This window comes from Hylaeus volcanicus, chromosome 3, assembly GCF_026283585.1.
Source record: "Hylaeus volcanicus isolate JK05 chromosome 3, UHH_iyHylVolc1.0_haploid, whole genome shotgun sequence".
In the NCBI taxonomy this organism is placed as follows: Eukaryota; Metazoa; Arthropoda; class Insecta; order Hymenoptera; family Colletidae; genus Hylaeus; species Hylaeus volcanicus.
Window position 1 is genome coordinate 20,750,302 of NC_071978.1, and position 24,058 is coordinate 20,774,359.

General features: G+C 36.4%; 4 protein-coding genes and 1 long non-coding RNA gene across 14 annotated transcripts in view; 2 read left to right on the plus strand and 3 right to left on the minus strand.

Moving 5' to 3' along the window:
- Nucleotides 1-7,164, minus strand: part of LOC128873074 (phospholipid-transporting ATPase VD-like) — a 32,766-nt gene extending 25,602 nt beyond the window's left edge. Inside the window, exons 1-2 of one of the 4 annotated variants that reach the window (XM_054116340.1) lie at nucleotides 6,806-7,139; nucleotides 6,544-6,728 (exon numbers count right to left, since the gene is read on the minus strand). The gene's annotated coding sequence lies outside the window, so the exon portion shown is untranslated. Of the gene's footprint in view, nucleotides 1-6,543 lie in introns of all 4 variants that reach the window. The other 3 variants (XR_008456315.1, XR_008456316.1, XM_054116339.1) reach the window with 3 other exon arrangements.
- Nucleotides 7,165-8,008: 844 nt separating this feature from the next.
- On the plus strand, nucleotides 8,009-14,659 carry LOC128873076 (rab GDP dissociation inhibitor beta). The gene is made up of 5 exons (XM_054116347.1): nucleotides 8,009-8,388; nucleotides 11,170-11,583; nucleotides 11,672-11,885; nucleotides 12,692-12,874; nucleotides 12,953-14,659. Exons 1-5 carry the CDS (start codon nucleotides 8,228-8,230, stop codon nucleotides 13,307-13,309), a joined length of 1,329 nt encoding a protein of 442 aa, XP_053972322.1. The 5' UTR covers nucleotides 8,009-8,227; the 3' UTR covers nucleotides 13,310-14,659.
- Nucleotides 13,945-19,132, minus strand: LOC128873075 (beta-alanine-activating enzyme). Of its 5 annotated transcripts, XM_054116346.1 has the most exons (10): nucleotides 18,993-19,132; nucleotides 18,070-18,412; nucleotides 17,520-17,978; nucleotides 17,072-17,451; nucleotides 16,909-16,997; nucleotides 15,962-16,851; nucleotides 15,743-15,894; nucleotides 15,522-15,685; nucleotides 15,198-15,461; nucleotides 13,945-15,121 (listed from the first exon to the last, which is right to left on the minus strand). In XM_054116346.1, exons 2-10 carry the CDS (start codon nucleotides 18,339-18,341, stop codon nucleotides 14,729-14,731), a joined length of 3,063 nt encoding a protein of 1,020 aa, XP_053972321.1. In that variant the 5' UTR covers nucleotides 18,342-18,412; nucleotides 18,993-19,132; the 3' UTR covers nucleotides 13,945-14,728. The 5 variants fall into 5 exon arrangements, with proteins under 5 accessions (XP_053972321.1, XP_053972317.1, XP_053972320.1 ...); XM_054116342.1 differs by having other exon boundaries at nucleotides 15,962-16,997; XM_054116345.1 differs by lacking the exon at nucleotides 18,993-19,132 and adding an exon at nucleotides 18,902-18,935 and having other exon boundaries at nucleotides 15,962-16,997.
- Nucleotides 15,664-18,562, plus strand: LOC128873078 (uncharacterized). Of its 2 annotated transcripts, XR_008456317.1 has the most exons (4): nucleotides 15,664-15,796; nucleotides 16,137-16,363; nucleotides 17,181-17,337; nucleotides 18,216-18,562. It is a non-coding gene; the product is annotated as an uncharacterized LOC128873078 (long non-coding RNA). The 2 variants fall into 2 exon arrangements; XR_008456318.1 differs by lacking the exon at nucleotides 16,137-16,363 and having other exon boundaries at nucleotides 15,682-15,796.
- Nucleotides 19,133-19,162: 30 nt separating the features above from the next.
- On the minus strand, nucleotides 19,163-20,719 carry LOC128873077 (S-phase kinase-associated protein 1). Of its 2 annotated transcripts, none has more exons than XM_054116348.1 (3): nucleotides 20,499-20,719; nucleotides 19,844-20,122; nucleotides 19,163-19,755 (listed from the first exon to the last, which is right to left on the minus strand). In XM_054116348.1, the coding sequence occupies exons 1-3, from the start codon at nucleotides 20,499-20,501 to the stop codon at nucleotides 19,546-19,548; spliced, it is 492 nt and encodes a 163-aa protein (XP_053972323.1). In that variant the 5' UTR covers nucleotides 20,502-20,719; the 3' UTR covers nucleotides 19,163-19,545. The 2 variants fall into 2 exon arrangements, with proteins under 2 accessions (XP_053972323.1, XP_053972324.1); XM_054116349.1 differs by lacking the exon at nucleotides 20,499-20,719 and adding an exon at nucleotides 20,323-20,478.
- Nucleotides 20,720-24,058: the final 3,339 nt, after the last annotated feature.

The window sequence follows — 24,058 nt, forward strand, 5'->3', positions numbered from 1 at the left end:
GTTAGGTCGTGGTTCACCCTATAGAGGAATACAAACCTTTTATTTTCAATATATTCCAAGCTATTAGAAATATTTATTTCAACTTCTTAAGTTTAATTTCCCTGAAAATGCGAGTTTCCAGTACTGAATTAGGTATAAATTAGGGGTGTTTAAGCTAAGCGGTTGACCAAGTAACGAGATAACCTTTGTTCTGTAACCTTGGTCGACTTTTCGCTCATAAATTTTACACAATGATCCCGTTTATGCTCGCATTCCTTTCTCCCCACGAAACACCCGCACAATTTGTACGCCTAAACCGAGCGTGCGATCAGATACGCATAAGCGGGAAAGCCAAACACCCTTATCGGTCATTCGTTGCGAACATGACAGTTTACGAAATGATAAAGCTCGGCTCGCGTTTCGTCGTTCTCGTGATATTGAATACATCACGAATCGAGCACCTTTTGGCTCAAACAGTTTAGAAATCAAATTCAAAGAAATCACAAGACGATTGCTTCAGCAATGTAAAAGGTGACACGCTACTTTTTATTTTTATTTTTAAGGAGCACAGCCCTCAAGATAATGATTTGGAGACACGATTACGAGCAAACAGGGTGGAAGATGCCAGGCAAACACTCGTCTGGGTATTCACTACGTGCAATAACCGATAGAAGGAAAATATATGTTAAACAAATACAGTTGGATGCCGAAGGACGGCAACGGTTAAGATTACTTTAATCATATTTACTTTGGGGCAATGGTAGACGCTGATGTGCGCTACTATGAATCGATTTGCGTCGTCGAAAATTATTGGAGATCAATGGCTTAGGTTTCATGATCGATAAAAAACTATTTAGACCTCTAAGAATGCTGAAACTTAGTATACCTACATTAAACGTTTTTTTTTTTTTTTACATTTTGTAGTTTTTTATTATTGCTTTGGCTTCGTCTATATTAACCTCGATTTATTAATACTATATTACACATAAATAACTGAAGGGGCGCCAATGAGAAGGGCCGAAAACTAATACTCCTACGAACACGAATAATTGATACTTTCCAACCGTTACCCTCTCTACCCCCACATGACTCTGATGTCACGTATCTAGTATCTATATTTGCAATCTCTGTTTGAAACACTATTATTATTATACGTACAAATTATGGTTTTAAATCGATAGTACGGCCTACCAACAGCCTGCCGGCAACGACTATAACGGGAATTGGAACAAAACAAATCAACAGATGCGAAATATTTGATGTAAACCCTGCTTACTGATAATCCTCCTTGCTATAGTTTTTAATAGTCCTCAAATCGTTATAACTACCCCGTTCGAAGCAAGTTCCAGCCGATAACGTGTCGAACTATGTGTGTGCTCTTAAAATTTTCAGGAGAACGATTCTATTGGTAAGTCAATCGTAAGAATGGATCCACGGCCTTCTTTGCTCTATCGAGGTCATCCCATAAGTTTCATGATCCGTGCACATCGCAGCTGATACAAGGTGTTTCAAAAGTCGTCCTACAACTTCTTACTTACACATAAAATGTAATACTTGTAAATTAAATTTCCTCTCAAACTGAATTTCCTTGGAAATAAAGTTTTCTTGCGGATATTACAATTACAGCTGACAACTACCAAACCGGAAGTGTACGTGTCCTGGAGCCCGAGAAAGGGCACTCGAAGCCAAGAGCTTCCGAATGACACATCGCTTGTCCACTCGAGGCTACGCGTGTTCAGGGCAACGTAGCTGTCGCAAAGTTTTCCTTGTACTGTTGAATACACAGTTAGATTAGGCTCGTGTGCAATAACTGGAGGTGGTAATGGGCTCGTTACAGGCGTGAAGCAACCAACCCTCCCGATTAGGGACCATCGATGTTCGCGTGACCCAATTCCATCCCTCAACCGTCGTACCCTTGATATTGTCCGTTTACATTAGAACTGTGGATTTACGTTGCCCTGATGGCTGTTATCGATCACCAGCGGAATCCTCCGACCGATTTGCACCACGCTCGTTTTCAACGACCCTCGATCGTCGATGGCCATTCGATAAGGTCTGTCGTTTGATTTTTAAGGCGTCTGGCTACCCTGAGCGCTCGCCAGATGGGTTGTATTCGTAAAAAAAAATATAAGTAATCGCAAAAATCCATTGCTATTCTTCAGATAATGCATCTGAAAGTAGTGTGTACAAATTTCAGAGCAATCGGATAGCACGTTTACTTTCTTTTGGGATTATCTCGAAACTACATTTTTCGAAATGGTACAACGTACATCTCGTAAACTATCGGTCCGATTGCTTTGAAATTTGTACACACTACTTTTAGATACACTATCTGAAGAGTAGCAATGGATTTTTGCGATTACATGATTAGTTTATTTTTTATTCACGATTTTTCTCGTGAAATTTCGATGAAAAATAAACAAAAAATTTCTTCGGCTCACCATAATTTTCTTACTGATAAAAAAAAAATCCAATTGCTACTCTCTTGCGACAAACTCCAGAAACAATGTAATATTTTTTTTTTCTTTTTCACATGCAACCTAAAGAATATAATGATGGTACAGTACACGCGAGTTTCGTGCCAAAGGCCTTGACCAACATTTTCGAACCGCCGCCATCTTTTTTTTGTGATCTCAAAAATTTGTTCATGTGTTCATTAAACCGTTCTTTAGTATGTGTCAAAACATAAAAATATTTTTTTCTATACTTTCGCATTTATGAATTTTTTAAGAATAGTACCCATCTGGCGAGCGCTTAGGGTGGCCAGACCCCTTAAGCAACGCAAGGGCGCCCTTCTTCTAAAAATTTGATTTAGGTCTATACGAATTTATTTAAAAAGAAGAACTTTTTTACATATTTTGTGGGAGGATATGTTTCACGACGCAATGATTTCAAGACGCAAACTGACCCAGATGGTTCTGGAACGCCAGCAGTTCTGAAGAGCCTCGAACATGATCAAAACGTGCAACAGCGTGGGATCATTGAATCTACGAGGTGTTCTGCTAAAAGCAGACCTCCTTAATGCTTCCTCTATTTAAAACAAAATATGAGAAACTTGAAGACCAATTTTGTAGGTTAATTGTTGCTTCCATTGGCCAATGAGATTAAATTTCTTTCCCACTCTGTGGGTACAATGAATATTAATATTTCTCGAGAGAATTCCCGCGCTCAAAGAACAAACGATAAAAGGTACAGAATAGAGTCGTTAAAAAGAAGGTCTGTTATATAAAAAAAACTTGCAAATAACGTGTAAACGATAAATAAAGCGAGCATTGCGTGAGATATAACGTCAATAACGAGCTTAATCTCTATCTACATAATAGTCGATTAACTTCGAACTACATTTCACCTTCAGTTGACCACTGTTTCATCGTTTAGTACAATGTCGGCGCAAAAACCGATAGAATTCAATTTTTCTCGTAAAGCATCCAATAAATTCTTCATACGATGCTGGGGGCAATTTTCTGACAGTAATTTTGACTAAGCTCTAAAACAAATCCATAAACAATTTCGCGGCCTTTATGAAGTATATTCAAAGTGCTTCGTAGTTATTTAATCGAACATTTATCTTTATTTTCGATCCTTGTTGCTCGCTAATTGGCTAACGATAGTAATACATTAACGGAAATGATACGGCAAACCAGAAAAAAGTAGCATAAGAGAAAAAACATTCAATTTTTATTTATTCTATATTGTACTTTTTCTTATGAAAGTTGTGCTGGTTAAATAAATCCTTCAGAATTTTTATTAGTGTCTCGTTTAAGTGCCAAGTCATTACACACTAAAGACTAGTCAAATTAAATAACATGTGGAATACAATAGAATGGCACGAACAAGCGAAAGCTTTATCTGGCGAGGCGTTATCTCGTTTGCGAGCTACGAACAGCAGAGGGAAGAAGTTTGAAGTACGGTGTTGATGCATAGGAGTCTCGAAACTCTGATGAATGGAGGATTAGAACAGTTGGGCATAATTTGGAACAGGTGGGATACATGTAAATTACACGATAAAGTGTACATTGATACTCGTAAAAGAAAACAAGTTGTAATTTCTATGCTATTCATTCTAAAAATTAAGTATCTCCAGCTTCAAAATTTTTCTATAACACAAACTCGAAGGTGCGGTACTCCCACGCGTGGATTTAAGAGTCTGTCGGCCGTTTTGGATCAAAGACTATATCTCCCTTTTCGTTTAATACATTTGTAGTTACCTCTGGTGACATTAGTTTATGCAATTAAAAGAAAACCTCTCGAATGGCCTTCTGGATAAGGAACAAGGACGACCTCGCTCTGATAGATTCTCTTTTTTCCTTCGCTTCTAGGAGAGTCTACGAGACTCTAAACGAACAGCCGATGTAACCGGTTTCGTGGCTGCAGACCGAGACCACCGGATGCTTGGAAGAAAAAAGAAAAGAACCGCGAACAATTCCCAACTGGTAACCTTCGACCCCTTTGACAATACAAAGGAATGCTCTGGATTCGATTGAACCACGTTCGTTTCACTCGTCAACCTCGACAAGCTGTTCCAAAGGAACCTCCTTGCTGAATTTTTCTGTCCTCGAATATTTCAACGTAAATAGTTCGAATATACGATTCACAGTTCATTCGTACTATTCGAATCACAGCTACTACAACTAAATCACACGATTTTGTTAACAGATTTAATTCTATAAAGTTACACTCTCATTATGTATTCCCATGCATTATGTATGTCCCATTTCTAAACACACGAATGGTAAATCCTTTATTGTATATGGATCGGTTTAAAAGTTTAAAATGTATAAAAAAGGTTTGGATAATGGGCCATTCTACTGAATACTCGTCCATACAAATAAATTACAGACGATGCCAATATTATGCGTTTCTTACTTTCTACTCGATTAACCGGCAATCCCCTCTGCGATTTTCTTCTGTTTTTTTTTTTGTTTTATCAATAACTAGTATCTTTTACTGGCTGATACACGTGTACCGTTTATTTTTTCAATGGGCTTGGATAATCCTCCAGCACGGACACGTTCAATGTTCTTCCTTTTCCAGACTCTCTCGTTACCGTTTCGCTACAGCGATTTCAGGCTTCCGCATTTAGACGAGACTTTCTCGTAATAATTAAGTAAACGCTCTAAACACCGACGCAGAAGGCTTTGAAAAATGGAAATAGAAACAGAGAGCCGGGCAACGGTATTCTCAGTCAGGTTCTAAAGGTCTGGTACGTGAAACCTTGCGTTTCGATCAAAATTTGGAAGAATTTCCAACCCAGGTCTCTCTGTACCACGCCATTAACATTTTCGATTTGATTATTTTAAAACGCCTTATCTATTTTTCTCAAAATGTTCCCATTGTATAGTAGCAAAGTGAGACAGAAGATTCGAACCCACAATCCTCAAATTCACAGTCTACCGATTTATTGTTGAGTATGCGAGTATTTAATTATATTATAATTTATTTCAGTGCAATATAAAACTCGAGCTTTAAAAACATTCTCTGTCAAGGAGATCGCTCTGAATTTAGCGACGCGTAATTGTTGTAAACAACCTCCACGTTTACCGATAGCGATTCCGAATAAAAAAAACAGCAAATATACGATAAATCCTTTTCTCACCTCCCTTTTTCTCTCATATATATATATATATATATATATACAGTGGGTGTCGAATGTATTCGTACACCGATCAATTTCCCAAAAAGCTTTTGTGTGAAATTGTAGTTTCTTAACTTCTTTTTTTATAATCAATGATATTTTACATATTCTCAGAAGTCTCTGAGATAGATATAGTCCAAACAACATTTACGAAAAGTGGGCAAAAGTATAGAAGCAATAAGTATTTGTACGATTCTTATGACGAACCATTTACAGTAGAGTTTGTAACGTAAGCACATTCTTTTATTGCTCCGTACGAATTAGAAAACATCAAATTTCAAGTAAAGTACTTTTAAACAGTTGTGCGAATACTTAGTGCTCCAACATTTCTATCGATTAATTGTTTTTTTCTTGTTAATTTCCCAACTTACATAAATATCTATTTTTTTTTTTTTGTAATCTATCTATTCTAGAGATTTCAAAGAATATGTAGAATGTCATTGTTTATAAAAAATAAGTTAATAAATTACAATTTTACATGGTTTTTTTGGAAATTGATCGGTGTACGAATACTTTCTACACCCACTGTATATTTATTACGCCATGTAATAAAAGTGATTATGATTGTAATAAAAGTAACGCCAAGTGATTATTCTATCACATTCAATTAAAAACTAATATCACAATTATCGAAAGATGTAGTGATAGCGGGTGAAGATAGAATTCAGATCAAGATAAAGGAAACATAAAATGTAACGCGTAAAAGATAAGCAACCTTTGTTAAGTTATTCGTTCGATAAAAATTGCGATATGTACAATGCATTCAAAGTATGATTTACGTCGAACGAATACTACCTCAACCGAATAACTGTTCAGCCGAATGAACACTTGTGAATACATGAATAGTTACAAAGAACTTCTATCCGTCGCCTATTATTCGAATAAAATATTGCCCACCGCCGATGGAAAGAAATCGTATTTACACTCACATTTTTTCCAGGCTCCCAACGTGGTCCACGTGGCCTTGGGTAACGGTCGAGAAAACACTAGGGGTGACAGAGGTATCCCCCACGGTGTCTTCGAACTCTGAAGAGCGTATCACATGCTTGTCTCCCTCGGCTGTTCTGCGCGACGTCACTCAAAGTGGAAAACCGACAGCAGACAAGCCCACCAGCTATCCAACGAGGAAAAACGAACAGTATTTTCCCTTGCCTCGCTTTGACAGGAAAAATAACGGAGTATACCGTGTACCGCTTGTGTTGTTCTCAATGCATCTCTCTTGGGAAACAAGCCTTATCACCGCACACTGTTTTTACACGTTATCATATTCCACGTAACCGAATCACGATTGCCTTCGATCGTGTACCGTCCACCCTGTGATCCCTCCGAGGAGTGCACGCGAGCTCCCGTTCACGCTTCTTAATCCTAACCGCCTCTACGATCCGCGGCAATAAACCGAATGACTGCGAATGACCTTATCGCCGTACACGTACTGACAATTCGTATCGGCCGACCTGCCAAGCGCAACAGCGACTTTCGATGCTATCGCCATCTAGCGACGTCGTTCTTCTTTACCAGGGGCGAACCTAGCGTGAAACTAACGAAGCTTCGACTTCGGAATCTGCGTAGATCTGTAAAAAATTCTTCGTTGATTTTTTAATTTAACTCTCGGAAGTATAGATCAAACATTTTCGTTTCGTTCTTGAGAAATAGAATGTTCGTAGGAATGAATGAAAAAGTAATTTTGTAACAATTAGTCTGATGTCATTTTCTGCAGGATATTTTTCCCGCGTAAAAGTAGGAGAGTCTTGATTGGTGGTAGGGCTAGTAACTTTTTTTTGAAAAAGCAAGAAATACCCAGAGATGGGCAAAACCGTACACTTCGAATAAATCTGAAGTTTGCCGATATGTTTGTCTCGTTTTCTTCTTTGGAAAATTTTCAAAAGAGGAAACGAGACAAACATATCAGGAAACTTCAGATTTATTCGAAGCCTAGGGTTTTGCCCATCACTGGAAATACCTAACGCTGCGTTTCTGTGATTCTTGAAAGTCATTCTGCAATTATGACCACGATTTCGCAATTACCGTTTACGCTTGTCAAATCGAACAAATATATACATCAAAATGGACGCATATGTTTCAAAGCAACCTAGAGATGAATATAGTACGGTTCACAACCATCGATAGATAAGCAAGTTCACACAGCTTCCGAAATCTGTCGTGTTATCGTCATTTTTATAATATGCAAACGAATTGTAAAATGGTGAATCACAGGAACCTGTTATCAATTCATCGATAAGATGAAAACGATCCGAACCACGGCACGTCGTTAGAATCTTATTGGTTCACCGTGTCGCAGTCGCTGGGTTTTGTTTACCTCGTTTTCATCTTCTCGGTAAACGGACTGTAGGAAGAGTCATAGGCGGCGGTAGCTCCACCAGTGGTAGCACCAACACCACCACCATCGTCGTTTCACCAGCAGCTCCGTCATCGGTAGCGAGCGAAAGAACGAGGTCTTCCGTTCCGGCATAATAGTCGTTCGAGTTGGCAGTCGCGTGGCCGTGTGCTAACGTTTCCCTGTATTCGCATAGCGTTCCCGAGAAATAAGACTCGCGAGGTGTTCGTATATCGTCAGTTCGGTGCTGTGTTCGATTCCATCGCATCTCCGGCAACATGAATGAAGAATACGACGCGATCGTTCTGGGCACCGGGCTCAAGGAGTGCATACTCTCGGGTATGCTGTCGGTCAGTGGGAAAAGAGTGCTCCACGTAGACCGCAACAAGTATTACGGCGGTGAATCCGCCTCCATCACGCCACTAGAAGATTTGTTCGCGTAAGTCCCCCGAAATCGCGACGGATTATTCACGAACCGATCTGTTTCGAAGTCGAACGATGACTATCCCTGGCATAGAAGAGTATCCCTCTGAAATCATGATCGACGAAACGTGACACGATGACTCTTCTCAAATATTGATTTTTCCTTCTCGGGTTATTTTACCGCGAGGGTATGCGTTTCTCGTTGATCGTGTATTTCGCGTTCGAGCTCCTCCGTCAAGCGTATCGCGAGACGAAGCGTGACGTATACCGTCACTCGCGATAATGCGTCGTTACAGTCTGGTCCGCCTCAAAACTTTCATCCCTTTCTAAACGATTCCATCGAGAAGATTGGCTAGAATGCCACTCGATACGGTCAGGGGGAGGGGCCCGCCCCGCGAAACGCACGTTCGGTCGAACGTGGCAAAATCAGTTGTGGCGTTTCGTGCCACAGAATTGGCGCACTGCATTGTTTTCTCTTCGAGACACTTTTTCCTTGCACCTTCCCCACCTTTGCTACTCTTGTCAATCACTTCTTCCAAACATGTGTTTGCTGGTCTGAATCACGATCGAGCGTCTGCTGACATTAAAGAGGAATAAAGTTATAATTAAGGCTTACGAGTTGGAAAACCTAATCAACTACTCGGATAGTCAGGAATTAACAGAATTTCATCTGTGTAATAGATGACATGAAACTGACGATTTATTCGCAACCGTTTAGATTATAACTTTTATTTACTAAGTAAGGGGTTGATTGCTATTTATTTTTCTTCGTAGTTTGAATTCTTTATCTAGATAAAGTCTGACTTCTGATTTAAGGATTTTTCAATATACAACAATGCAATCTAGGATAACTGTACATAGATTAGATTCGAACAAACGAGGATAAATATAATCTTCATTTCAAACAAGTGACTATTAATCTTGCTATTTACTTGTTTACTATTAATATTGCCAACGTGAAAAAGAAAAATTTTCGATTAAAGATTGCATTACTGTACGCTCGAAATGCTCCGAAGTGGAAATATTAAATAACCGAATAGTAAATGTACCGTTACTGGTATGCCATCCTTAATCCGCTTCCTGTGGAATCAAACATATGTCGGGTCTTTACGCAAGCTCGAGATAATAAAAACGCAAAAAATTGTATAGAAATGAGGATGAGGGAGCATTTCATTCGAACAGTGAATGATAAATAAAACCCAATTTCTACACTTAATAGCAATGGATAAACAATTATATATCGTTTATAAGTTATCGAAGACATTATGTACATGCAATTTTTCTTTGCTCGGGTGTCTTTCGAAAGTCAACTTTCTCTTTGTAATCGTAACCGCTTGGACTTCGTTACGCGAACTCCATGCATCTTTGCCGTTTCTGCAGATCATTTTTCATTAGCAGTAATAACATTACGAACAAGATAACAGAATAATGTAATTTTCCTACCGTTTGCTGGACGAAAATGATAACGCGTTCATGTATTGCACTTCTGGGCTCATCCGAGTGGCAGTTATCGGGTATCCCGCTGCATTCAATAAACTGTAACACGCATCTAAACTATTCTAAACTATCCATCTGTTGTAACAGTAATCGTTGCTTCGTCTACGTTACATTCGTCTACGGGATGTCCCAAAAATGTTCTAACACCTTGAAACGGGTGATTCGAGAGATGATTTGAAACAACTTTTTCCTTAGCGAAAATGTTGTGCGGGGTTTTGTTGAGGAGATATTAACGGAAAACACTGACCAATCAGAGCGCGAGTATGCTGGTGGAGCGGCCGCGGTAGCCTATGAGCGCGGCCGCCTAGTGCGTAGCCTTCTCTACGCGCGTTCTGATTGGTCGGGGTTTTTTGTTAATATCTCCTCAACGAAACCTCGGACAACATTTTCGCTCAGGAAAGAGTTGTTTCAAATCAACTCCCGAATCACCCCTTTCAAGGTGTTACAACATTTTTGGGACACCCTGTATAACCCTATTCGAGGAACGCTTGAAAAATGACAACAACGTGGAAAGCCACTGCGTGTTGTAACACCGGATGCCAAAAGAAAAATGGAACGTTGTTGCAAAACGTCTCTCGGTAGTCCATTCCACCGCATAACTTATCTCAGAGTACAGAGCAATGTATGGCACCCCCTATGTCAATATACACAGTTTTCATAAATTTAATGACATCGATAATCCACAGACAAGGTTCGCGTATGACGCAAAAATTCTTTTCGATCTTTAAAAATAAATGAATTATCCCAAGGGACCAGTTTTAAGTTTTCCAACGTCGAATGATTTACGGTGATATAATGGAATATTTTTATCCGATTAGGCACTTCGTCCAACTTCTACGGAGATCGATCAGCACCACTTCGACGCATTATAAACATATGTATAAGCACCAGATTACAGCATCGTATCTTTAGAATTCGCTTTATCAGCAGTTTTATGTTTAGAACGACGTAGGGGGGCATCATTAACCTTTCCAGAGGATTTACTCCATCAGAGTAAATGAGAAATTTTCTACTTGATTGCTGGTGCTTCATAAATTACTAAAAAACGTTTGGAGGTCGCTGCATCAATCTTCTTTTATTCTCATTAAATTCACGTTAATAATTATTGTTATTAAAACAAAAATGTTAAAGAGAAAACCTAGTGTTATACAAATTAACCCTCCAAATACAAATTTTCGATTTTAATAAATTTTTATCGAGCCTCCCTTCGACATAGAACCGCGTCGTGTTAAAGCTGACTTTCGAAATGGATCGACGCCAAGCGTTTATTATCACGTAAATATATTTTTGCGTTATCTAGGAAATTCAAGGCCCCGCCACCGGATGAGAGCTACGGCCGTGGCCGCGAGTGGAACGTTGATTTGATTCCCAAGTTCCTGATGGCGAACGGCTTGTTGGTGAAGCTTCTAATTCATACAGGCGTGACACGGTACCTGGAATTCAAATGCGTCGAGGGATCGTACGTTTACAAGTCTGGGAAGATCTCGAAGGTGCCGATAGATCAACAGGAAGCGCTGTCCAGCGATTTGATGGGACTCTTCGAGAAGAGACGCTTCCGCAGTTTTCTGATGTGGGTGCAAAACATGCAAGAGGACCGACCCGAGACGTGGGACGGTTTCGATCCTTTCAACAGTAGCATGAGCTCCTTGTACAACAAGTTCAATCTCGACAAAAATACCCAAGACTTTACGGGTCACGCGCTAGCACTTTATAGGTAAGGAACTTTTTTTAAAGGATTGTAATGTTAACCCTTTGGGTTAGAGATTTGATGATGATTGAATATGAACATCTCGCTGTTTCAGGGATGATGATTACATAAGCCAACGCGCAATTACTACTATAAGAAGAATTAAATTGTACAGCGATAGTTTAGCACGTTATGGAAAATCACCGTATCTCTATCCTATGTACGGATTGGGCGAACTTCCTCAAGGTTTTGCGCGACTCAGCGCCATTTACGGTGGAACGTACATGTTGGACAAACCGATCGACGAAATTGTCGTAAAGGACGGAAAAGTAAGAATTAGGTCATTTTTGTAATTAAGGGGGTATTATCGTCTAGAAGTTTGTTTTTTCAGTAATTTTTAGGAATTAATTTTGCGAAAACTATCAAACCTACAGTACCAGGGTTTTTTATGCATAATGAAACACGTTTCAACTAATAACACAAATTTTTATGAAATACTTCATTGAAATCTATACAAGTTATACGCTGTTATGCAGGTTGTGGCGTGAGACGCTCGTTCAATCGGGCGTACAGGCTGTGGCGGTTCTAGTCGTCTGAGACAGAAAAACAAACTTTTTTTTCAATCTATATGAATGTAGTTATCGTCTGAACTAGAATTAAGTAAGTACTAAATTTTTTATCGGAATCGCAGCTGTTTGAAAATTAAGGTTTAATTTTCCCGGAAAATTGTCAACTAAAATATGAGAGCAGAGCTAAAATATTCAAGCTATCGGTATAATTCTAGTTCAGACCATAGGTGATGGTGCCCTCGAAATGTGTGTAAATCAGAAGTCAGTCGGTCCAATAGTTTTTGAGAAAAACGTGCGCCTGGCTTGAAAAATGTCGTTTCGAGAAAAACGCGTTTAAAGTTTGCTATACATTAAGCACTAATACTGGTGAACAGCCTCTAAGCCTCTGTAACTATGAGAGCTCTACGAATTTCAAATTAATATTTTAGAGGCACTTTCTCAAAACCCCAAATGATAAGAAAATGCAAAAAAAAAATCGAATTTTTGAAGTTTCTAGTCGATAATACCCCCTTAAGCAACGATCTATTCGATCTACAGTTGAACTTGATTATTGATTCTTGGCACAGGTTGTTGGTGTGCGTTCTGGCGAAGAGATAGCTCAATGCAAACAAGTATTTTGTGATCCTACGTATGTACCTGATCGTGTAAAGAAAGTAGGTCAGGTCATAAGATGCATTTGCCTCTTAGACCATCCTATACCGAACACGGGAGATGCTCTTTCAACGCAAATTATTATTCCGCAGAAACAAGTAAGCGAGCGTACACTTTGATCGCATTTGGTGTTTCGAAGATGGCTGAACTAATCACAAATGTATTTTGTCCCACAGGTTAACCGTAATTCCGATATCTATGTATCTTTAGTATCCCATACTCATCAAGTGGCGGCGAAGGGATGGTTCATAGCAATGGTGTCTACCACGGTTGAAACGAAAAACCCAGAAATTGAGATTAAGCCTGGCTTGGATTTACTCGGCCCGATCAGACAAAAATTCATATCAGTATCAGAGTACATGGAGCCAACCGACGATGGTTTGAATAGTCAAATCTTCATATCGACGAGTTACGATGCCACAACGCATTTCGAAACCACTTGTTTAGACGTTCTCGATATATTCAAGCGGGCCACTGGCGAAGAATTCGACTTGGAGAAAGTAAAACAAAACTTGGGTGACGAAGACCAGTAACCGTAATACAATTACCAAGACTGGTTACTCTCGAAACTAGTTCATCCAGAATGAAATAAAAAAAGAAAGGAAAATGAGTGAGCAACGTAATTTAACGCGTACCTACTGACACGTTGGTGTTTATCCGAGTCTCGGTGGAGATGCGATCTGCTAGTAGATCGATGCCTAATAATTCTAGATTCTCTTTCACGGAGAATTGCAAAACAAAGGCATTCTTCTTTGTATTTTACTTTTCAATTATGTTTTAATCTCATTCTACTTTTGCATTTACTATCCCCTTTTGCATTTTCGTCTAAAATACGTACATAGATACAACATTTTTCACAAATAATCGATATTAAACCTGTACCGTTTGTCATTCGAACATTTTCCACAAATTTTGAACAGATTTTTAAAAAAAATACACCATCTGTATCTATGCATTTATCGTAACTGATCTTTTTTTAAAGGATAAACGTATTAACGTTAATTATCGCGACTTTATAAATGTATTATATTTTCACTATCAAAGGAACAAACAAGGATATTGTTTATCGAGATTGTATATGTTAAAGAAACCTATAATTGTATTGCTATTTGCAGTAGTCGAAAATGCGTTACAACACGAGGTACAAGATTAGAGGTAATTTAAAAAAAAAATGAATTCTACACGCAAGTATCTAAATAGCATGCCGCGACCTAGAATTAGAAAGTACGTCATACTTCTGCACATTTAGTTCTGATATTATTTAAAATTTTAAATATGTATATTAAACGGAAACGCAAAGTAAATATGCATAAGTTAAAGCACTCGCAAAGAACAATTGCCTGTAACAAGAATTATTACAGGAGGAAATCTATGTCGAACTATTAGGAAAAAGAAGGTTGAAAAAGCGGCCAAGCATTTAAATATAAATTAAATAGATATATGTATATTCTTTCTCATTCTCAGATATATAAGAATGAGAATATAGAAATGATGGAATCGTTGAAACGTTGTTATTTTATGTGAGCTTGAGAACCAGAATTTCCTTGTCCAATATTTATGACACAATCATCGATTAAGAGGGCGCGTCAACAAAAAGGAAAAAGACAATTATGCACGGATACGCATTGTTTTTGGAACTGCTATACGTCTGCATTTATGTATGCGAGAATGTTTCGTTAAAGAGCGATTGGCTATTTCTCAGAATTTTGATTTTGCTTGCATTCTTGCTTAAAACCGTGAGCGCACCGCGAATTTGCATCACATACGAAATTCATTGGAAGGCGGATACATGTTCTACCATTACATTATCTAAAGTGTTATTCACGTAACTGTAATGTGACAGTCGTAAAAAATAAACAAACGATATTGTATTAATTTCATTACTTTGTTGTTCCTAACTACTTTATTATGAACCAATAGAGAAAACATCGAATAAAAAATAAATAATATCTTTATTCGCCAATAAGTTTTAGGACATATACATTATTATCACGGCAACCAACGACTGCGATATCATTTTCAGCTACAAGCGATGAAAAAACTTCGGCAGGAAGTTTTTCAACCTTTTGCAGTCTATTTGTCGTAAAGTTATAAATGTATAGAGTACCATCTGTACATGTTATAAATAAAATATTACCTTCGCACCAGGGAGTGGCAAAAATTGGCGAATGAAGGTTCAATACATATTTTAAAGTAGGCTCAGTTCTAAAACTTGAATCTGTAGATTGCAGATAATACACTGTCTTATTTTGACTAGCCAGAATAATATTTTCACAACCTGTAAGTTGATCATAATGCTTCACAATATACGAGAACACATTGCCATTGACTTTGTATTTCCATATCTACAAAGACAAAACATAAATTCAAAACAATTCTTTGTGTTTCTTGTGCAGCTTATCTTGAGATAGTATTCGTTACCTCAACATTATTTTCGATATCGAAACATGACAGTAATCCTGTTACAGAACAAATTAAGACGAGCCCGTTATTTAGCGTTACGGGTGCAACAAAAATAGGATCCGTCATTTTATGTTTCCAAAGTATTTTTCCAGACAACTGTTCCAAAGCTAAACAAGAGCCGTCTAAAGTTCCAAATAAGACGGAATTCGATCGAGAATGTAAACAACCGGAAGCACTAATACTTCCATTACTGCTTTTAACTTTCCAAATTTGGGACCCATCCTAAATTGAAATTTCATATCAGCTAGGCTCTTAAAACGCGGTGTAAATACGTGTATGTACCTTCACATCGAGACAATATATATGATGATTATAGGAACCGACAAATACTGTCTTCCGTTGTTTACAAAATATTGCGGAACATTTTACGACGTCACCTGTCTGATACTTCCAGATAACTAATCCCATTTTTAAATCTAGACAGTATACATTGCCGTCATAACATCCTGCAAGAGAGGAGATTCAGCAGCGTAGACAAATTTTGTGCGTATTAAAAAACTCACCTACTATACCCCTAAAATCGTCTAAAATTAAAACCGAAGCTTCGATTCTATCAGGTAATTTTATCGTAAATGGAGGAATGCAACTTTCCTTTTCTAAGTAAAATGTAGAAAGAAGACCAGAATGGGAACCGACTGTTGCATACGTTTTCCCACTAAATAAAACAATCATTCATTAAATTATAGAATGTGCTTCATACAATTTGTTGAACTTACACTTACTCTGAATAGTGAAATACAGTTGGGGATGCATCTACACATTTTCGTAAATCATACGTTTTTATTATTTCGATCTTTGAAATTATATTATATTGTAATTTAAGATTTTCGTTTGTAATTGTTGTACTACTGTGTATTTGTCCCCTGCACTTATGCCATTGATACTTATAAATTTCAGGTGCCATAGTCACTGAATTCGAATGTTTACTTTCTACATTCGTGGTGGCGTTAACTAAAGATACTGTTTGATTATTATCAGAATGATATTCCAAATGGTTGATTGTTTTGTCTTTAGGATTATTCGATAAAGTTTTTTTTATATAACTAAGACAATCATCATCAGTAGCATTATTCAGAAGCATACCGATGATTTCAGGAAATTCTACATTCACTTCATTGGACAAAGTATGTGATATTTGAAGCGCTATTATCGATGTACCACCCGATTGTACGAATCCATTGTTTTCACATTTTAGACTATTTTTCCAGAGGGATCGAAATAGGTTTTCACATTTTTGGAAGTCAACATTGTCTGTGATTTTATTCATCTGTTCTTCGATATATTTTTTTAAAAATTCTATAGAGATTTTTCCGTTAGAATTATACTCAAAATGTTTTAAAAAATGAATTTTGTCTGGCCTATACAATGGATGTAATTTGTGTAAATGTTTCACTATATCAATATTCATATTGGGACAGTGGTTTATTTTTTTGTTAGTAACTAAACACAAATGTAATTTGTTAGAACTTTCATCCCATAGTACATAACAATTTTTAACAAAATCTACTTGTAAAGCACATTCTTCTAATTTTGTTAAATCTACTTTATTTCCAAATCTTTTTATGATACTGTTACTTCTACCTTTATAAAATATACTACCTCCTTCATCAATCTGAAATAGATGTACAATTAGAAATGGAAAATATTTAGCAACATTATATATACATACATAAACTATATCGCCCGTGTCGCGATATATTGGTGGTACTAAATTTTCAGTACTTTCGTGATCTATTACACAAATCCTATCATTACTCCCTGTACGTAAATACATAAAACTTAGATATTTTTTTCAACATAATTACATTATGAAAACACTAAATAACAGTTACCTATGTGAAGAAAGCCTCTACCATTTGTCACTATTTCTCCCTTTTCATCCCTAACTTGAAACATGGTTTGTGATAACAATTGCCCTAAGCAATGTGTGTTAATTTGCAGATTTGTTGTTACAATTTCGTTAATACTAGCCCAGCAAGATACTTCAGTGATACCATAAATATTATAAATCTTTGTATTATTATGTGGATGTTTAGCTTCAAGAAGTGACTCTATTTTAGGGAAAGGTTCTCCACCTAAAAGGAGAACTCTAAGAGAGGTATCATTACTTAAAATAGTGGCTTTTAAACGTTCAACTGTCCAACTATACAAAAAACTTGATGGAGTCATTTGCAGTATAGTAATTTTACTATAATAAGTCTCATCTAAGAATCTGAAAGCAAAAGATGCTTATGTTTAAATAATACTGGCAATAATATATATTTTATCGTATTTATTTACCTATTTGTATTATTTTTCAATGACTTTGAAGCCATAAACAATGTCCCAGCATTTGAGAGAGCAAGAAAAATTTCAATGATGCTAGGATCAAATGTAAAACTAGTAATTTGAGCAATTTTGTCAGAACTGTTTATAGTCAAAATTCTGCTTAAATCTAGAATATTAGGTACTATGGAAGCATGAGACACTTTAACAACTTTTGATGCTCCAGTTGAACCAGAAGTAGTAATAGCATAAGCATAATAATTTGGTTCAAGGTTTTGTGTACATTTTTGTTTAATATGTTTCAGTTTTATAAAGTATATACATTCACTGTGTATTGAGAATTGCTTTAGAATATCTCCTTCAACTGTTATTTGCTTACAAAATAAATAATGTATGTGCAAGGAATTTTGTAAATTTCTATATTCTGTTACATTTGATGGTATATTCACAAAACTGTGTTTACTAGTTAAAATCCTACAAAAAATAGAAATAATCAAAGTTTCCATTGTTTATATCTTTTGTATTTACTAACATTTGCAATATAGTGTTACTTTTGAATCCTTACCCAAGCATCAAAGAGACAACACAATAATTAGGAACATCATAATTGATACCAATAAATTCACTGCATTCTATGCATTTCAAAAAATCAAAAAGCATAGTTTTTGCAGCAAAAAGTTCTCTATAATTTATATAGATGTTTTTTTCTAGGTCATGGTATTCTATTGCTACATTGTCAAGGTCGTTCCATTTACATGTGTTATGCAGTTTCTGTACGATATTAAACTGCTGCTGGATTGACAAGACAGTTTGTGTCTTGTTTGATCCATCTAACATTGTGCAGTAAATGATGCACACACTTCCACAACACACGATATCAAAAATTGTTCATTCGTATGAATTCAGCACTAGAATTTTACAAAAAAAACACAAGATAAAATTATAAAAGACATATGGCTTGAATAAAGAATTATTATTATTTTTAATTGAGAAATAGATCGTTCAACAAATTATTTTTATACTAATTGCATGCTTTATTCGTTTAATATTTCCAGTTTCGTAAATAACCTTTATTTTATTAATGTGCTAGAAAATATCATTGACCACAAGTTTTCTAAGAAAATATTGTTTATTAATATATCTCAGAATTAAATAAGTTACCGACCAGCGACAATCGTTTCATATAATACATGATAACATTTGATAACACTGTTTATACTTCGAAATCTTTATCTGTATGTATAAGCAGTCTTGTTAACCTCTACGGTACCAACATTATACGATATAATAAAGATTAAAAGAAAATATCACTAATTCAGATAATAAACGTTTCTATTGTATTATAATATTCAATATTAATCACAGTATACCAATAATATTAGTAGTACTAATAGTACCTGAAGTTTGATTAAAGGTGATTTGAACTGTCTTTCAGTATTATTGTTTATCATTTGGTAATTAAATGAGGGCAAAAAAGGTTTCACTTACCTTTCTTGTTAAGTATATCGTATATAACGTTCAAATTTCCAACTTTCTTTCTATGTTTGTAACTAACCTAAAATTTATTTATTGCTTTACATTACCGTGACTATATGGAATTATTATTATTACTTTGTTACACGTTCATGGGAGGATTGCTTAAATAAAATCGCCAAAAGTAGAAATTGAACATATATTCTATACAGACAAAACAGAATTTGCAGATCTTATATACCACTAAGCAAAGGTAACAATGTTACAGTAATGTGAATTGCTCTGTAATTCCTACTACACACGATAAATAGTACTATTTAATGTTATACAAAAAATTTAAGATTAACATACCACTCACACATAAATGTGGTTTTTGATATTTTTAAAATACTAATCTATTCATGTTAGTTAGCAAGTATTTGGTGCATTTAGTGAAAATAATGAGACTATTATTTAAAATATCCTTTAACATAATACATTAGGTGCATCATCTGTTCAATTTTAAATCGTTATAACTGGATGTTTAATATAATAAATCAAAATATTGAATATTCGTGAACATTAATCTCTACTTTTCTTCACACCATTCATTTTCTTTGCGAACTTGTTCCTCCTCTGATGCCGTGAAGTCATTCTTAATGTTGAATGTTTTCCGGATTTCATCAGGTGTTTTACCTTTTATCATATTAGCAACAGTTTTGCATGTTACATCTAAAAGACCCTTAATGTCAAGATAATTAGCTGCCAAAATTAATTCAAACAAAGTTCCTTGATCAACCTACAATGAAAATAATCAAATATTTATACACATCACTTTTCCAACATTTTTTGAAACATAATGCGCAAAAGAAAGGTTCATTCTTTACTTTCAGAAAATCTGCATCCCATGAGCTTATATCATCAGTACGCTTTTCTTTATTTTCGTCATCCTCTGGTGGAGGTGGATCGTCTTTATGATAAGTTGCCCACTGTATTACTTTCCTAAGAATGGCAGAATTAACATTTGGAAGAGGAACAATTTCTTCTTCATCTTCGTCCATTCCCAGATCTTCCAACATAGTTTTTATGGTAACTGAACATTTTGCAATATCAACATCTACTTCAAAAACTTCACCATCGGAACTTTGTAATTTGATGTTAGGCATCTGAAACAGGTTTCCAATAACTTGTCACACCATACATTTGTGAACGAAATGCTATAAAAACAAAAATAATTTTGCAAGAATGAAGTGCTCCAATATTTCGTCGTGAATATCTTTTTCCACGATCGTACAAGTCAACAGATTCACAGAATTCTCGAGCAAGAACTTCATAAATTATTTCATTTTATTTAACATCAACATACAATCGAACTGTTCGTTGAAAGTTATTCCTTTACAAAAACAAGGAGGCACGCCATCAATGCAACAAAATATCCATCACGAACGACATTTTTTTGTAAAATTCACATGAACTATCGACCCGAATTTAAAATATCAAACACTACGATATGTTCAAGGGAAGGAAAACTAGAGTATTCACCATGAAACGTTGGTTGTAATCAGTGTTGTGAAATATCGGATAATTTGCTACAACGATGATTAGCAGAAGCAGTTGTTCTCCTGCTCTCTGTCTTTCCCAGTCTTTCCCTTCTAACTTCTGCTGTTCTTGCGGTTCTTGTATTTTATTCTCTCGCTCTGACTCAATATTTATTTTCTGTCTTTTTCAGTATGGCGGATTCTCGTTATATCTTTCTCACTCTTCTATCTCTGTCTCATTTTCGTAGTTTTGGGTACGTATGAACACGATCGACTTGAATAATACGTTTCGCAACTCTGACGCGAGATGTCGCGCTTTTATACCGCGTAAACCTAAGTCGCAAAGTTCCGTTACATCTTTATTGTCATCTATCATTTTAGTATTGTTAGATGGTATTATTTAAACTTCACAATATATAGTTAATCCAATCAACAAATTACTCTTTATTAAACTTCGTTCAATGAGAAAAAATCCCTGTAAATCAAGCCAGGTGACTTGCGATAGGACTGAAAAGACGCTGAACTTACAATCAGAAGATATAGATGCAATGGAGGTTATAGGTTATACAAGATTCACATGTATTAGTTACAGTTCTGCAGTAGAAGAGTCAATAAGAAAAAGATATGTAAAGATAAGGTAATTCAAATAAAAGTACATGTTTATCGATCTACTATGCGTCAATTCTACGTTACACTGCTGACTGGAGACACGAGGAACCAATGAGCTTCTCCCGCCAGTTGCACGACTTTTGTTTACAGAGTTTTTTTTCACTGAACAAAATATAATCTTACGAATCACTACTTTTAAATTACGTATCATTGCATTTTAATATGTTTGCGTATATGTCATTTAAGAAAAAAGTGAAGTACGTAGGCTAAATGGATTAAAATTCATAGATAGGACATAGATGTCGGAACCATGTAGAGATCCCTACTTCACGTGTATCGAAATACCCGGGTACCCGGGTATCTAAATATACGGATATCCAGGTACGTACACGTACATCGAAATACACGGGTACGCACATTGACTTGAACAGTTATTTTAACTAATAAATAAAGTTTTACAAATTACACTAAAAAATTTATTCTGTTATATTTATTCGACTTATGTTTATATTTTCTTTATTTATTTGTTTTATTGCTTATCAATTTTTTCAAAATTCATAAGGATCATTATTTTAGAATAAAATCTTTTGTTACATAAAAGTTTGTATATAAGAATAATTGGATACTGTACCCGAATAATTCGATGCATGCGTATCCGTATATTTCGATGCACGTGTACGTGTCTGGATATCCGTGTATTTTGATACCCGGGCACCCGTGTACTTCGATATCCGGGTGTCAGCGTATTTCAATACCCGGGTACCCGTGTATTAAAAATATCCGTGTTCGTAATCTCTTAGTACACGGTACACGTGTCCCGTGTACCCGTGTATTTTAATACCCGTTCGAAACCGTGATCTCTAGACCCAACCATGCGTTTTATCGCGATATCGTTTTGTTTATTAAGAAAATATCCGATTTAGATCGTAGATATTTTAATAAAACTTGTCTAAGGTAGAATATTTCTCAATTCTACCTTTTGTAGATTGCATAGCCATAGATTTATAAAACGAGAATATAGCTAAAGGATTATTGACGACGTAGGATGACGCAACCGTTTCCAACGATAAACTCTCTGTATATATGGTTAAGCGGAACCAAAAATCGAGAAATAATTTTTATATAGATAAAAATGAAAGTTACTCGATGAAGTTACATAAACGTTTTATTCGTTATCTATCGTTAGAATCATATTGGATCCATGTCTGACCGAAACTGAAACTATTGTCGACGATCAGGCGCCTACAAGTACTTCACCGGATACGCAAATTAAAAAATTACCACGTATCGCGTGAGAATCGATGGAAAAAATTGCACAGTCATTTTCAACGTGTACGATGACAATAAAAAAACAAAGAAACGAGGCCGAACGTGACGCCATCGGTTTCAAACCGTAAAATTATGCTCTACTATTACTCACACGATTCTTCTCGGACAAGAATCTGTGAAAGTCAGGGGTGTTCGTCTAGGCGCCAACAACCTACGCAAAAGCTTCGCCATCCCCTTCTTCGCTTACCCTTTTGAACTCCGCTGCTCTCCCTCTATTGGCGATGCTGAGAAAAAAAAGGACCAGTATCGATAAAAGCAATTTTCGGTTCTGTTATTTTCTATCGCTATCGTTTTCATAATTCCGACGAATTATGAGAGTCTCCCAATATTCATATCTTTGTGAGAATACAAAATCATCAAATTTCAGCAAGAAAACTCACCACCAAGAATTGCTCTAATATTCCTCCCATGTTTTCGTTTTGTTTATTTTTTCTCCATCCCCTCGCGGTACTGTTCCCTGAAAAAATTCGTGTAAAATGTAGTCTTGTACTCGGGAAACGTACAACTACAGATGGAAAAGTAACGGGCGTAGTTACAACGATTCGTCTACGGGTATCGAAAAGTTTATTCGGTTGAATCTGGCCGATCGAGGCAGTAAGCTCTGCTCAGCAGAGTAGTTTCATCCAGCGATGCATCGAAAAGTGCATTAATGCAACCCAGCTTGCCCGAGGCAGGATAAACCGACTGTACACTGTAACGTTTTAGCGTACAATCAGCACACTTCCACTTTTCAGGGCTCGCAGTATTCCATTGTCGAATTTAATGGGAGTGAAAATATTATTTCTGTAGGAAAGAAGGAACGGAAAAGAATTTCTCGCTATTCCACAAGAGAGACATTTAGTTGATGTTCTTTCAGGAAATTGTAGCCACGCAATTCTCAATTTTATGTTAAGAGTAGAATTTTAAGTGACTGAATAACAAAATTTATTTTGTTTTGAAGCCTTCTTTAATTTCGCAAAGACGTCCAAGAAGGAAAATTCGGAGGTGTAAGGGTTTATTCTATTTATTTAGAAGATGATACACAAACGCTTCTGCTTCACGTCGAACCCTCTTCAGGATACTTGTAAAACGACATAACGAGTTCGCGGTGTAAATATCATAAGGGTATACGAGCCGATGCACCCTTCTGTCACTTGGTGCAACCGCACAGGGTGCCCTGCAACAGGTGTCCGAACCTTCAAGACGTAATTCTACATGCCAAAGTAAGACGAAAATCAAGGATCACGAAATTCCTTTGGAGACCTTGAGTCGGACTTAGTAAAGACACAAAAATTAGGAACTTATACTATTTATACTACTTATACTACTAGCCACTAGGACGATACAAAATTATATATACACATATTCAAAGCACGTTCGTTCCCATATCAAAGTGTACCACTGTTTTAAATCAATAGTTCATTAATCACTCTAATGCGTTGGACGTGATCGGGCAGAAAGGTCCCATAACTAAGAAGCAAAGATAATCAGTTAGACTGATAAAAAATCGGAAGAAGGGCGCACGAGCGGAAGACGCCAGGATCTTCCGATGTATGATCGAAGGATCACTTCTCGTTCTTTGCTCGTTTCGAATTAGAAATCTATTTGCCAAGCAGAGAACGACGTCACGTTTCCGTCAAAGACAAG